Source organism: Ictidomys tridecemlineatus, chromosome 4, assembly GCF_052094955.1.
Source record: "Ictidomys tridecemlineatus isolate mIctTri1 chromosome 4, mIctTri1.hap1, whole genome shotgun sequence".
NCBI classification, from domain to species: domain Eukaryota; kingdom Metazoa; phylum Chordata; class Mammalia; order Rodentia; family Sciuridae; genus Ictidomys; species Ictidomys tridecemlineatus.
This window is the reverse complement of record NC_135480.1, coordinates 8,332,409-8,344,720: the sequence shown is the minus strand read 5'-3', so window position 1 is coordinate 8,344,720 and position 12,312 is coordinate 8,332,409. Positions and strand designations below refer to the sequence as shown.

The following is a 12,312-nucleotide window of genomic DNA, read 5'->3' as shown; positions in this document are numbered from 1 at the left end:
TTTCCATGACAGAGGGTTCGCTGGGAGAGCCCTGGGTGGGTGAGACCGAACGCGTCATAGAAAAGGAAAAAACAAAAACAAAAGCAAACACAAAAACACATCAGCTCGGCCTCAGTTTTCTCCCCTGTAAGGGGGGATGAGAGACGTGCCTCCCATGCCAAGACAATGCGGGGTGGAAGCAGCTCTGTAAACGTGCCTCGCTGCTGAGCAGATCAAAGCCATCTCCGCGGCACCGAAGGGCTGCGGCTGGGCCAAAAGGCTCGTTGAGGGTCGGGCTCAGCCCCTCCTGCCGCCCGGGACTGGAGGCCCGCGCATTTCGGCATCTCCGGGGACCTCTTCCTAGCGGCTCCGGCTGCAGAAAGCCGGTCTAGGGGCCGGGGGCGGGGTTTAGCCACATACTCGCACCTTCCGGTAAAGTGGGCGTGGTCTGAGTCTAAGCCAATGAGAGCTCGGGGGCGGTACCTGCGGAGGTGCAGGAAATGGCGGCGACTGCGGAGTTCGTAAGTGGAGTGAGGGCGGGACTTGGTTGTGGTTCCTCCCTCAACCTCCTTAAATCACTCTGGGTGGTTCCGGGGGTCCAGACCTGTAAGCCATAGCCTGGAAAGACCTGGAGGCAGGGCCGGGTCCAGACATGGGGGACTGACCCTGAGGTAGGAGGCCGCCCCCGGGCCTGCCTCGATCTTCTTTTGCAAGAAACCCCTGGCCAGGCTCCTTCGCTCTGCCCGGGCCGCGAAGAGTTTGATATCTGATCGGATCTGGTCTCAGTGCACCCCTCTTGCTGGTCTCCTTTCCCCAGCTGTCCTCCAGCCGCCATGCTGCCCCTGTTGCCCCTGCGCCTCTGCCGGCTGTGGCCCCGCAGCCCTCCCACCCGGCTCCTCGCAGCGGCCTCTGGGCAGCGGTGAGTTGGGCTCCTGGGGCCCCCGGTTGTTCAGCGGGTTTCTATTGAGGGCCTGCCCAGCTTAGGCGCTTCTTTGCTTGCTGAGATAGGTACCTTGCAGTCTTGTCTTAACCCTCACTTTCATGTTGAGGACATTGAGAATCTCATCTGAGACTGAGATGACCCTCAAGGTCATCAGCGAGTTAAATGGGAGATCAGAAATTTGAGCCCAACAAAACCCCAATACTCTTTCCATAACTCCACTGGTAGTCAAGCATAACTCACAGAAGTGGGGAAGTTGAGTACAAAGATGCAGATTCCTGGGCCCTGTTTTGGAGGTTCCATCCTGGAGGAATGAGATGGGTCTTCAGAAGCACCTTTGTCTTTTCTTTGAGAGGGGGTCGTCCTATGTTGCTCAGACTGGCCTTTAACTCCTGGGCTCCAGTGATCCTCTTGCCTCATGTTTCTAACTGGGATGGCAGGCATGTGCCACCATGCCCGGCTTGGGAATCTGTTTTAAATAAACGTTCAAAGTGTTTGTGATGCAAGGATCTGAGGACTACACTTAGAATCCTGATTCAGACCATCCCTGAAACACCCCGAAAAGGAGAGATGGTCTGAGGACAGAACTGTCTTGGGAACTTCCTGAGCTCTCTTCAGCTCCTTCCTAGTGACTGAGTTGAAGGGTGTGGTCCAGGGAGGCTGGGATGGCAAGGCAGGGTACCAGTTTGGGCCTCTATCCACAGGTCTGGCCCCAGGAATTATTATGAACTATTGGGCGTGCATCCTGGTGCCAGCGCTGAAGAAGTTAAACGAGCTTTCTTTACCAAGTCCAAGGAGGTATACTAGTGCTCCCAAGGCGGGGAGAGAGGAAGTGGAAGTCTGAGCCAAATAGGGGGTCACCCAACTTCCTAAGAGTAGGCCTGTGTCTCTGACTGGAACCCCATTCCTTCAGCCTGCCTGGAGGGTGGGTGCTATACTCAAGGATCTGCCCAGGTAGGAGGCAAAGCTGAGGGCACAAGACATCAATGTGCCTGATGAGCTTACTGTCTCTCTTGAGAAACCTGCACCAGGGTATTTGGAAAGGAGGATGGCAGATGTAAAGGGCTTAAATGAGGAAAGAGGGCTGGAGTCTGGGCTTCTTGACTTTTTGGCCTTCTGGAAGGGCGGGTCTTCTGGAGGGTTATTACAAAAGAGGGTCCCTGGGATTGATGTGAGCCCTTGTGGATCATCAGGATGGGAAGTGGGAAGGGTCACAGAAAGGGAGATAAGGGGAGTCCTGCCTTACCTCTAGCTGCATCCTGACCGAGACCCTGGGAACCCGGCCCTGCACAGCCGTTTTGTGGAGCTGAATGAGGCATATCGTGTGCTCAGCCGTGAGCAGACCCGCCGAAGCTATGACCACCAGCTCCGATCAGCTAGCTCCCCCAAATCTCCAGGGACCACAGCCCATCCCAAGTCTGCCCAACAAACACAGAGGTACAGGGGTCCTGCCCCTGCTTGCCCACACTCCCAAGTCTCCTGGAAAGCCTTGTCTTCACATTGTCCCTTCCTTTGTCTTCCAGCAGCTCCTGGGAACCTCCCAATGCACAATACTGGGCCCAGTTTCATGATGTAAGGCCACAGGGGCCCCAGACGAGGCAGCAGCAGTACAAACACAATCAGCGGGTCCTGGGGTACTGCCTCCTGCTCATGCTGGCTGGCATGGGCCTGCACTATGCTGCTTTCAGGTGCATCCTTGTCCTCCCCAGGGTGATGGGCAGAGGGTAGGAGGGTGGTGAAGCCACTCTGGTTAGCGAGCCAGCTACTGCACCCTATGTCCTGTGTGCTTGTCTCCCACACTAAGCATTTCATGAAGTCAGTCTTTGGAGCCTTCCCTTACTTCATAAAGGCAGCACTACATGACAGGCTAATGTTGCCATTTTCAGTTTTTCATAATTTGAATATAAATCTTTGATGCTGGCTGCCAGGAGGGCTGGAGCCAACCAAAATCAGGCATGAGAAGCAAATGCTTTGTAACAGCCTCACCAGCGACTGTCTTCATTTGGCAGCTGTCGTCTCCCTTCCACTCTCTCATGCATGCCTTGACATGGAGTTTTCTATTAAAAAAGACCCCCTGTCCACCTCCAGCAGCCTGCCTAGTTCAGAGGAGGAGTTGAACCTTTCTAGGCTCCTGGGAAGAGCATCCCTGTGTTCAGAGCAGCTTCACCACTTTCAGCAGGACAGATACTTGGGTGCCATTGCATCCTGGATGGGCCTCTGCCACTCTGTGCCCCTCTCCCCACCTATCACAGGCACTGTTGGGGCAAGGTTCCTACATATGTAATACAGAGAGAGATCCTGGAACAGGGTGGAGGAGGCTTCAGGAACTGCAGGAACTGGAGTATCAGGGTTAACACCAAAGGTCTTGCAGGAAGTTGGAGCAGATACACCGGAGCTTCATGGATGAGAAGGATCGGATCATCACAGCCATCTACAACGACACGCGGGCCAGGGCCAGGTCTGTCCCTGCTCTATCCTGCCTCTGTTTCCTGTCCTTATACTACTGTCCTGGATCCCTGACCCTAACTCTCAGGTGCTCTCTCCTTCAGGGCCAACAGAGCCAGGCTCCAGCAGGAGCGCCGGCAAAGGCAGCAGCAGCCGCTACCCTCTGGGCATCCCCAAGGTCCAGGGATTGTGCCTCCCAGCACCGGCCCCTGAGGGGCTCACCTAGATGGGACCTGTACTGTATTCCCTCCTTGCGCCCTGCCCCAAACTCCGCACTCCCCACGACGTGTGCAATAAAGTGATTCTTAAAGCTTCTGTCCCGCTCGCTCCTTCAAGCCCAGCGCCCCCCGCCCGGGCCTCGCGCTGGGGCAGCGCCCCGCCCAGTGGGTTCTGGCGGCGGCTGCGACCAGGGAGGCCGGCCCCCTGGGCGGCACGTCCCCTTTCCCCTGAAGCGGCGGGAGGGGGTGTGTGGAGGGGGCGGGCCCCGCCGGCGCCTCGCCCCCCCCGCCCCCGCCCCACGGCCCGGTGGGGAGCGCGTGTCTGGGTCACATGAGCCGCCCGCCCGCGAGCCCGGGCTCGGCCCCCCGCCGCCCCCGCCGCGCCCGCCGCCCGCCGCCGCCACCGGCCGCCCGCCCGCCCGGCTCCTCCGGCCGCCGCCGCTGCGCTGCGCTGCGCTGCCTGCGCCCAGGGCTCGGGAGGGGGCCGCGGAGGAGCCGCCCCCCGCGCCCGGCCCCCGCCCGCCGCGCCCGGGCCCGCGCCATGGGGCTCTGGCTGCCGCCGCCCCCTGCGCCGCCGGGCTAGGGCAATGCGGGCGCCCCCGGCGCGTGGCCCCCGCGGGCACCATGCGCCCCCTGCTCCGCCGCCTGCTGTTCGCCGTGCTCCTGCAGCTGGCCCCAGCCCAGGTACGTGCGTCCCCAATATCCCGCCTGCCCGCCGTGCCCTCTCAAGGTTGGCGGAAGTGGAGAGGCGCCGAGCGGCCTCTGCCGAGGGGATCAGCAGGTTAGGCCTCCAACTTGAGCAACGTGGGGACCCCCGGCGGCCCAGGCATCCACCAGGAGATACCCCTCCTCCAAGGCCCGCCAGTCCAGTTCTGGAGCCACTCCTCCACCCCACCCCATCCCCTGGGTGCTGTGGGGGGCGGAGTTGCTTCAGTGCCCAGAGACCTGGTTCAGCGCCCACTGTGCCCGCTCCTGACCTGCAACACCAGAGCAAACCTGGCTCCAAGGCTTGGAGGAGATTTGATGGCACCGGTAGAGCGCATCTGGCCGGTCTTGGGCCAGGGCAGGCCCAGGTGGCCAGGAGACAACAGGTAAAGCTAGAGTGGAGGCCCTAGGAACGAGGAATCGGAAAGATGTCAGTGAGGCCGTGAAGCATCCTGACTCAAGGGCAGAGCCCCAGGGATAGTCTCAGGACTACTTTCCCCTGGAGGGCACCTTGGGTCCAGGTCTTTTCTTCCCCACAGGCTCCTGTCTCCCAGCCTGATGTCCCTGGCCACCAGAAGAAAGGTAATTTTTACAATAATTTCACACAAGCCAGTTCTAAGGAGTTGTCACTGCACTGATTCGGGGCTCCTGATGTCTATCATCATGTGAAATCAAAACTCCCCTGTAAGATGCAAACTATCCCGTTTCACAGAGGAGGACACTGAGGCAGAGGGGTTACTTGACAATCATGGGCGGGAAGACAGGTTAAAAGAGCAGAGGGGGTTTGCTAGTGGAAGGTGGCTGTGACGTGGGAACTGGGGAAACAGCTGCTGGGAGCAGCTGCAGGAAACCCAGTGGGGATTAACCCTTGTGGGTCTGCCCGCAGTGGTGTCATGGATAGACGTGTATGCTCGTGCCACCTGCCAGCCTCGGGAGGTGGTAGTGCCCCTGACTGTGGAGCTCATGGGTACTGTGGCCAAACAACTGGTGCCTAGCTGTGTGACTGTGCAGCGCTGCGGTGGCTGCTGCCCTGACGATGGCCTGGAGTGCGTGCCCACCGGGCAGCACCAAGTCCGAATGCAGGTACCAGGGCAAATGGGGCAAGCAAGTTGGGGGGGCACTGGTACTCTGGGAGCTGAGCCAGCCCAGAGCCTGGAGGACAGGAGGCTGGGGGTTGGTGGCCAGGCCCTGGCTGTTGGATGAGCTCTTCTCTCTCCAGCCCCTTTCCTGTCCCCCTCCCTGCTGTGTCTCCTATTCTTCTCCTGAGCACAGATCCTCATGATCCGGTATCCAAGCAGTCAGCTGGGGGAGATGTCCCTGGAAGAACACAGCCAATGTGAATGCAGGTGCCAGCCAGGCCCAACTTCTGAACTTGCAGAGTCCAAGCATGGGGGTGCGGGCGTGGTGGTACACCACGGTGGGGACTGGGTTTCTAAGAGTGGAGCCTAAGATAGACCTGGGATCTTGGGCAAGAGAGCAGGATGCATGAATTTTCTGACCCTGTTCCTCTTTGTGCCTTCTCTTTTCAGACCAAAAAAAAAGGAGAGTGCTGTGAAGCCAGACAGGTGAGTCCCTTTGGGCTCCTGCAGAGCAGGGGTAGGATCTCAGGCCCGGCACTCAGAATATAATATGTGGGTGGCCAGGGAGTGCAAGAGCCAGTCAGGAAGCTGTGGTCCCCTCTTCTTCCTCCCACTTGGTTCCCCTGTCCATTTTCTTCTGCTCCTTGAATCTGTGCCTTCTCTCCAAATCCAAGTCCTGGGAAGACTCTTCCTTCCCGCCCCAGACATGTCGCTTCTCCTCCTAGGGCTGCCACTCCCCACCACCGTCCCCAGCCCCGCTCTCTTCAGGGCTGGGACTCTGCTCCTGGAGCACCCTCCCCAGCTGACATCACCCATCCCACTCCAGCCCCAGGACCCCCTGCCCACGCTGCACCCAGCGCCGCCAGCGCCCTGACCCACGGACCTGCCACTGCCGCTGCCGACGCCGCAGCTTCCTCCGTTGCCAAGGGCGGGGCTTAGAGCTCAACCCACACACCTGCAGGTGAGGGTTTGTGGGGTGGCACTTGATTGGGAAGGCATCAAGGCCACATCCTGGAGCAGGTCCAAGGCGAGCCTGCCAGTGGGAGAAGGCCAGGGAAGGGGAAGCTGTTGAGCTTGTTGAACAAACATTTACCAAATGTCTGCTGGCACTGGGATCAGCAGGAACACAACTCGTAAAGGGGAAAGGTGGTGCCAGCAGAGAATTCTAAGGGTGGCAGTGGGGCACCTGACATATTTGAGGTGTTAGTCAACTCCTGGAGGAGGTGACATTTACCTAGAATGGAAATGAGGAGGACAGAGGCAGAGGTCTGGGCCTTCCTAGAAGCCTATACCACAGACATTTTCCCCATTATATGGGTGCTGAGCAAACGGGATATATTGGAACCCCTTCTTCACCTTTGTCTGCGGTGTCTCCCACCACCCGTGTTCTACACTGAGGTCATGAGATGACATAGGCCAGGCTGGGGGTAGGGGATTCCTTGGAGATTCAGAGGAGAATGAGGTTCACAGGAGGTCACAAGGGAGTTCATCAGGAGGAGCTGGGGCTGCATTCCAGCCTCACAACCGATCTGTTCCTTCCATCTTCAGGTGCCGGAAGCTGCGAAGGTGACACATTACCTTTCAGACTCAGTGGGCCACTTGCTTCACAGGCCACACCCCAGTGGGAGAAGAGAAGAGCCTGGGGAGAATAGCCAGCCCCAAGTCCTGGAATCTGCTTTAGGACCTGGGCTTCTCAGAGGGCTTTCCTGCCATCGTTTGTCTCCCGAGGCTGCCATCTAACAAAGTTGATGAGGAGATTTGGCAGCAGCAAGAGGGGTCACATGCCAGCTTGGGGGGATGGGGTGTTGCCTCAGTTTTTAACTAACTTGTGCAACTGAGTGTCTTACACCTGGCTCCTGCCTCCCCTAAGAAGACCCCAACCTCTGCAAATAATGGGCTTTGATACAAAAACTGTGACCCCCCCACACCCTGATAAAAGAGATGGAAGGAGCTATCCCTGCCTGTGTCACTGTTTGTCACTGTCCAGACTGGCTGGTTGGGATAGGAGTATCTGTATTACTCACTGCCTGCAAGACCTGGAGCTCGTCTTGTGTCATGCAGATGGAGGCAGTGGGGCCGGAGCCCACACAGCAGATCCCAGACAGCCAGAACCATGGATTCAGCACATTTCTTGTCCCCTGCTTATTACAAGGGTTCTGTCTTCTATGGTTAATTACCTTGAAGTTGGACCCAGATCTGCTGAGTGACCTTGGCTCCCTCTGCCCATTTTTTTCTGAGTCTCAGTTTCCCCATGGACACATGGAGGGAACAGTGGATTTCTGTGTTTGAACACAAAGTCTGAGTCTTGTGTTCACCTGATCATTTCCCTGTTAGGCTCTAAGGCTACTATCTGTCCTGTCCTTCACTTACTTCTGCCTAAAAGGAAAGTACCAAAGGTTTGTGGCTGGTGGGCTCCTCTCAACCCACACTGTCTTCTCCACCTTCACCTCCTTGGCACCTTGGTGCTCCCTCATCTGTGGCTACATGAGACTCCTGACTTGTCTGAATCAAGCTCAGCATCCACTTTTCTTCCTGTAACCTTCAGTGCCCAGGGCTGGGTGGCAAGGCAATGGACCCAAAGTCAGTGTTGGGTACCAATGTTTTGCCCTGCTAAGGTACGACATTCAGAGGCAGAGTTAACCCAAAGCAGGTAGGTATTGGGTCAGAGGGTGTACTCATGGTCTTAGTGGGCCCAAGGAAGAAGTGGGTTAAACTGTAAGAAAGTTCCTGGGGCTAGGGATGGGCTCAGGCAGTAGCGAGCTCGCCTGGCATGCGTGCGGCCCGGGTTCGATTCTCAGCACCACATACAAACAAAGATGTTGTGTCTGCCGAAAACTAAAAATAAATAAATAAATAAAAATTCTCTCTCTCTTAAAAAAAAAAAGAAGAAAGAAAGTTCCTGAATGTGATTACTGCTTATAAATCATTTCATTAGCTGTGAGGTCAATTATGCCATAGGCCAGTTTGAGTGGGACAGATGAGGTTTAAGGCCCTAGAGCTACCACTTCTGGGTCCATTTAGTCCCACTAGACATGGATGATGCTGCGCTTTACCTCCTGGCTTACTCAATTCTTGAGGTCTGTGTCATCATTTTTTTTTTTTAACTGAAGAAATGGACTCAGGCAAATTGGCCTGGAAATTAGGCCTTAAGTGTCTCCTTAACACCTAACACTGCACCTAGGTTTAGCTGCTTCTCAGCCACAGGTTGATTACTTGTTGATTCCACCAGTTGGGCACTAGTGGGTGATGGGGTCCCTGAAAATTAATTTGTCCTGTAGGAATAGGCCCAGCCAGACTATTGCAGTCATGACCCGGTGCTCACTCGGTGTGCACAGGCAGGTGGGCACGGATGCTGTAGGAGAGGAGAGGGGAGGAGCCTTCACGAACTCAGGGCCTGGCACTGCACATCATCCCAGTCCTGCACAGGCCGTGGGGTGGGTGTCGTCAAGCCCATCTACCAGGCGAAGGAAACCGCTCAAGCTCCCACAGCCACAACCAATGGCAGATCTGGACTTCAAACCCGAGTGTTACTCCGAAGCCCAGTTCTTCCCGAACAGGAGTGTACGAAGAGGCCAGTGGCAAGCAGGATTGCTGTGGAAGAGGCCAGGGACTTCAAGACCTCCTGGGGAACCCATGACTGCTTGACTGTAACGTCACTCTGACCCTTTTTTTTTCTTAATAATTTTTTATTTTTTCTCTTTTGACATACATGACAGTAGATGTATTTTGACATATACATGCACGGAAAATGTCACTCTGACCCTTTTAGAAGTCATTTTGACCGAAACTAACGGACTACAACTCCACCGGAAGTGACGTGTAAGTCACGTGGCGATACGGGAGGCGGAGCCAGGGGAGAAGCGGTGCTAGGGGGTGTGGCAGCGGGTTTCGTATGGTCCAATAAGGGAGGGCGGCGTGGCCTGGCCTGCAGCGACAAGGACGCGCCTGCGCAGAGGCGGCAGCACGACCGGGGTTGACTCCGGGGGCGCGGCGAGGAGGTGAGCGGGGGCCACAGCCCGGGCTGGGGGGAACCGGGGTGCAGGAGGGCAGGCTGGATCAGGCCGGGCAGAAGCGGGCCGGGGCTCCGCGTGTCAGCGAGGGATAGGTGACGAGGAAACGGGCTGGGGTCGGAGCTGTCCGGAGATGCCGCAGGGGGAGGGTTCTCACGCCGCACGGGGCGGAGCCCTGGAGCTCGGGGCGGGACGTGGAATAGAAACGGGTGGGCCTTCCGAGCGGGTGCGGGTGGAAGGCGGAGCTCGGGAACGGGGGCTAGAGCTAGGACGGCTGGGGGGCGGAGCCTATCCCTTGGAGGAGGAGCTGGAACAGGTGGAAGGCGGAGCCTCGAGTTCGGAGACCGAGGGGGACGGAGCCCAGGCACTGGGGGCGGGGCCTCAGCCGGTGAGTGGCGTGGCTCCGGTTCAGGAAAAGGGGTCTAGTTCGGCTGAGGGCGGAGCTTCAGGGCCGGGGGCGGAACTGCACTCTCTAAAGGGCGGAGCCAAGGAGCCAAGCGAAGGGCTAAACACGAGTAATGGCCCGGGGCGTCCACGCGGGGGCGGTCTCCGTGGTGGCCGAGCCTGGGGACGCGGTAGGCCGAGAACTCCCCCGGGAGAGGTGGTATGGGTGGAGCGGGCTCGGCGGCCAGCCGACACTGGGCCAGTCTGGGTGCCTCGGAGGCCCCCCAGGGCGCAGAGCTGGGGTGGAGCCTCCGCAGGAGGCACAGGGCCAAGCTGGGGGGTACCTCCGGAGGACCGGGCCTCCCCGGAGCCACCCAGTGGGGATGTGTGGGTGCCTCGGGGCCGACCCCCTGCAGCGGCCTCAGAGGTGTGGGTGTGCTGGGCAGGGGGCAGCTGGGTGTGGCGTGAGTGGGGCCGCCCGGTTGGGGCAACTGCTGTGCAGTCAGATAGGGTCTGGACTTTGCGTAAAGGGACGGGTGGGAACTGAGGAGCAGAGGTGGGGACCGCGAGGGAGGGAAGGTCTGGGGGTGAGTAAAGGGGCGGGGCCCTGGCTGCTGTGGCCTCCCCTGACCCCCTCCCCTCGCTTCTGGGGTCCTCATCCAAGCCCCCTTCTCACTGGACTGGTAAGTGTGGCCGCGGAGCTTTGGGGGAGAGGGTGGTGACCCGGGACAGGGGAGTCCCCAGGGGCAGGCAAGGTTTCGCTGGGGGTGGAATCCTTTCGGTATCTGGTGGTGCTCCATGCCCTCCCCACCCTCTTCCCGGTCTGTCGGTCGGGGTCTGTGCCCGCAGAGACATGAGGCTGAGCTGGATCCTGACAGTACTGTCCGTCTGCCTGAGTGCCCTGGCCATCGCCACGAGGGCCGAGGGCAAACGGAAGCTTCAGATCGGGGTCAAGAAGCGGGTGGACCACTGTCCCATCAAATCGCGCAAGGGAGACGTCTTGCACATGCACTACACGGTGGGTGAGGGGCGGAGCTCCTAGGAGTGGGTGGGGCTTCTGGGGACCTGAAAGAACTTGAGTCTGGCTTTTTCCCCAACCAGGTGGGTGACATAGGGCAAGTCCCTTCTCACCTATAAGTACATTTTCATAGTTCTTTCTCATCCTTTACTGTTTGCTGCCCAGCTGGACACGAGAAGGATTCTTTTTTTTTTGTATTGGGGACTGTATCTAGGGGCACTAAACCACACCCCCAGCCCTTCAGCGCCACTAGTTGTTTAGGGCCTTGCTAAATTGCTGAGGCTGGCCTTGAAATTGTCATCCTCCTGCCTTAGATTCTTGAGTTGCTGGGATTACAGACCCACACCACCATACCTGGCCACCAGCAGATTTTTTAGAATGAACTGTGAGCAACACCAGGCTCTGTGCCCTTAAGGTCTGTGGCCACAGTGCTATGGGGGCAGGCCTGATGAAGGGCAGCTGAGGAGGGGGATCAGGAGTGGTTTCTGCTCACAAGTCTTCCCATGGTTCCACAGGGAAAGCTGGAAGATGGGACGGAGTTTGACAGCAGCCTGCCCCAGAACCAGCCCTTTGTCTTCTCCCTTGGCACAGGCCAGGTCATCAAGGGCTGGGACCAGGGGCTGCTGGGGTGAGTCTGGGGTTGGAGGGCTGGGGTGTGTATGGCCATGACCTAGGAGGTGAGCTGTGGGAGGCAAGCCCCACCGGGAGCCTGGGTATTGCCCTGGCTGAGCATGTGTTCTCCTGCAGGATGTGTGAGGGGGAAAAGCGGAAGCTAGTGATCCCATCTGAGCTGGGTAAGAGTCCCTGTGGGTTTTTTTTTGGGGGAAGGGTGAAGGTAGCTTCAGCCTCACTGATCCCCACCCTATCCATTCACTACAGCACATGCCTCCTTCCAGTCTGGCTGTGCCCAGCAATGAAGACAGGGCAAGGCTTGGGCATTTAGCTATAGTGCCCATCCTCTGTCCTCTAGCAGGCCTGTGGTATCCCTTCCTGTCTTCATCTCACCTCCATTTCTGGCCTTGCTTCTGCAGGACCATTCCTCTCTTTGCCTGAGTTATTAGAAGAGAACGTGGCACAGCTCACTTTGTTTCTTGTGTGTTTTTGACAGGGTATGGAGAACGGGGAGCTCCCCCAAAGATCCCAGGTAATAACCCTTCCTACCACCCCACCCACCCTCTCCCTGGAGCCCAGATTCAAGTTTAACCCTACTTCTCCCTCCAGGTGGCGCAACCCTGGTGTTCGAGGTGGAACTGCTCAAGATTGAACGACGTTCAGAACTGTAGCCAGCTGCCATGGAGGGGCAGGGGGTGGGGGGCCATCAGGGACCAAACTTTAAAAAACAAAAAAATCCTTAAAAGCTCAAGGAGTGAACCTGTGTTTCTTTGTGGGCTCTGAGAGGTTAAGACAGCTTCAGGGCTGGGGCACGCTCAGTGGTAGAGTGCTAGCTTAGCATGCTCAGGTCCCCCTCTGGCTTCACAAGACAAAAAAAATACCATAGTTCAGCCTCTCCCTTTTCCAGGTATCTCCCTACCCT

The 12,312-nt window shown here is 57.8% G+C and overlaps 3 protein-coding genes across 13 annotated transcripts; all 3 read left to right on the top strand.

Moving 5' to 3' along the window:
- The first annotated feature begins 395 nt into the window (after nt 1-395).
- Dnajc4 (DnaJ heat shock protein family (Hsp40) member C4) lies at nt 396-3,679 on the top strand. Of its 6 annotated transcripts, none has more exons than XM_040284172.2 (7): nt 396-500; nt 797-898; nt 1,624-1,717; nt 2,172-2,356; nt 2,446-2,607; nt 3,172-3,377; nt 3,469-3,679. In XM_040284172.2, exons 1-7 carry the CDS (start codon nt 442-444, stop codon nt 3,588-3,590), a joined length of 930 nt encoding a protein of 309 aa, XP_040140106.1. In that variant the 5' UTR covers nt 396-441; the 3' UTR covers nt 3,591-3,679. The 6 variants fall into 6 exon arrangements, with proteins under 6 accessions (XP_040140106.1, XP_040140105.1, XP_040140108.1 ...); XM_040284171.2 differs by having other exon boundaries at nt 2,443-2,607; XM_013361959.4 differs by having other exon boundaries at nt 397-500; nt 3,291-3,377.
- Nucleotides 3,680-3,974: 295 nt separating this feature from the next.
- Nucleotides 3,975-7,320, top strand: Vegfb (vascular endothelial growth factor B). 2 transcript variants are annotated; one of them, XM_078045759.1, is made up of 7 exons: nt 3,975-4,266; nt 4,827-4,869; nt 5,174-5,370; nt 5,560-5,633; nt 5,817-5,852; nt 6,092-6,327; nt 6,915-7,320. In XM_078045759.1, the coding sequence occupies exons 1-6, from the start codon at nt 4,207-4,209 to the stop codon at nt 6,303-6,305; spliced, it is 624 nt and encodes a 207-aa protein (XP_077901885.1). In that variant the 5' UTR covers nt 3,975-4,206; the 3' UTR covers nt 6,306-6,327; nt 6,915-7,320. The 2 variants fall into 2 exon arrangements, with proteins under 2 accessions (XP_077901885.1, XP_005333632.3); XM_005333575.3 differs by having other exon boundaries at nt 3,976-4,266; nt 6,193-6,327.
- Nucleotides 7,321-9,209: 1,889 nt separating this feature from the next.
- Fkbp2 (FKBP prolyl isomerase 2) lies at nt 9,210-12,141 on the top strand. 5 transcript variants are annotated; one of them, XM_013361957.4, is made up of 7 exons: nt 9,281-9,364; nt 10,425-10,443; nt 10,610-10,778; nt 11,294-11,406; nt 11,526-11,572; nt 11,887-11,922; nt 12,000-12,141. In XM_013361957.4, the coding sequence occupies exons 3-7, from the start codon at nt 10,614-10,616 to the stop codon at nt 12,059-12,061; spliced, it is 423 nt and encodes a 140-aa protein (XP_013217411.1). In that variant the 5' UTR covers nt 9,281-9,364; nt 10,425-10,443; nt 10,610-10,613; the 3' UTR covers nt 12,062-12,141. The 5 variants fall into 5 exon arrangements, with proteins under 5 accessions (XP_005333561.1, XP_013217411.1, XP_040140103.1 ...); XM_005333504.5 differs by lacking the exon at nt 10,425-10,443 and having other exon boundaries at nt 9,210-9,364; XM_040284169.2 differs by lacking the exons at nt 9,281-9,364; nt 10,425-10,443 and adding an exon at nt 9,779-9,977.
- Nucleotides 12,142-12,312: the final 171 nt, after the last annotated feature.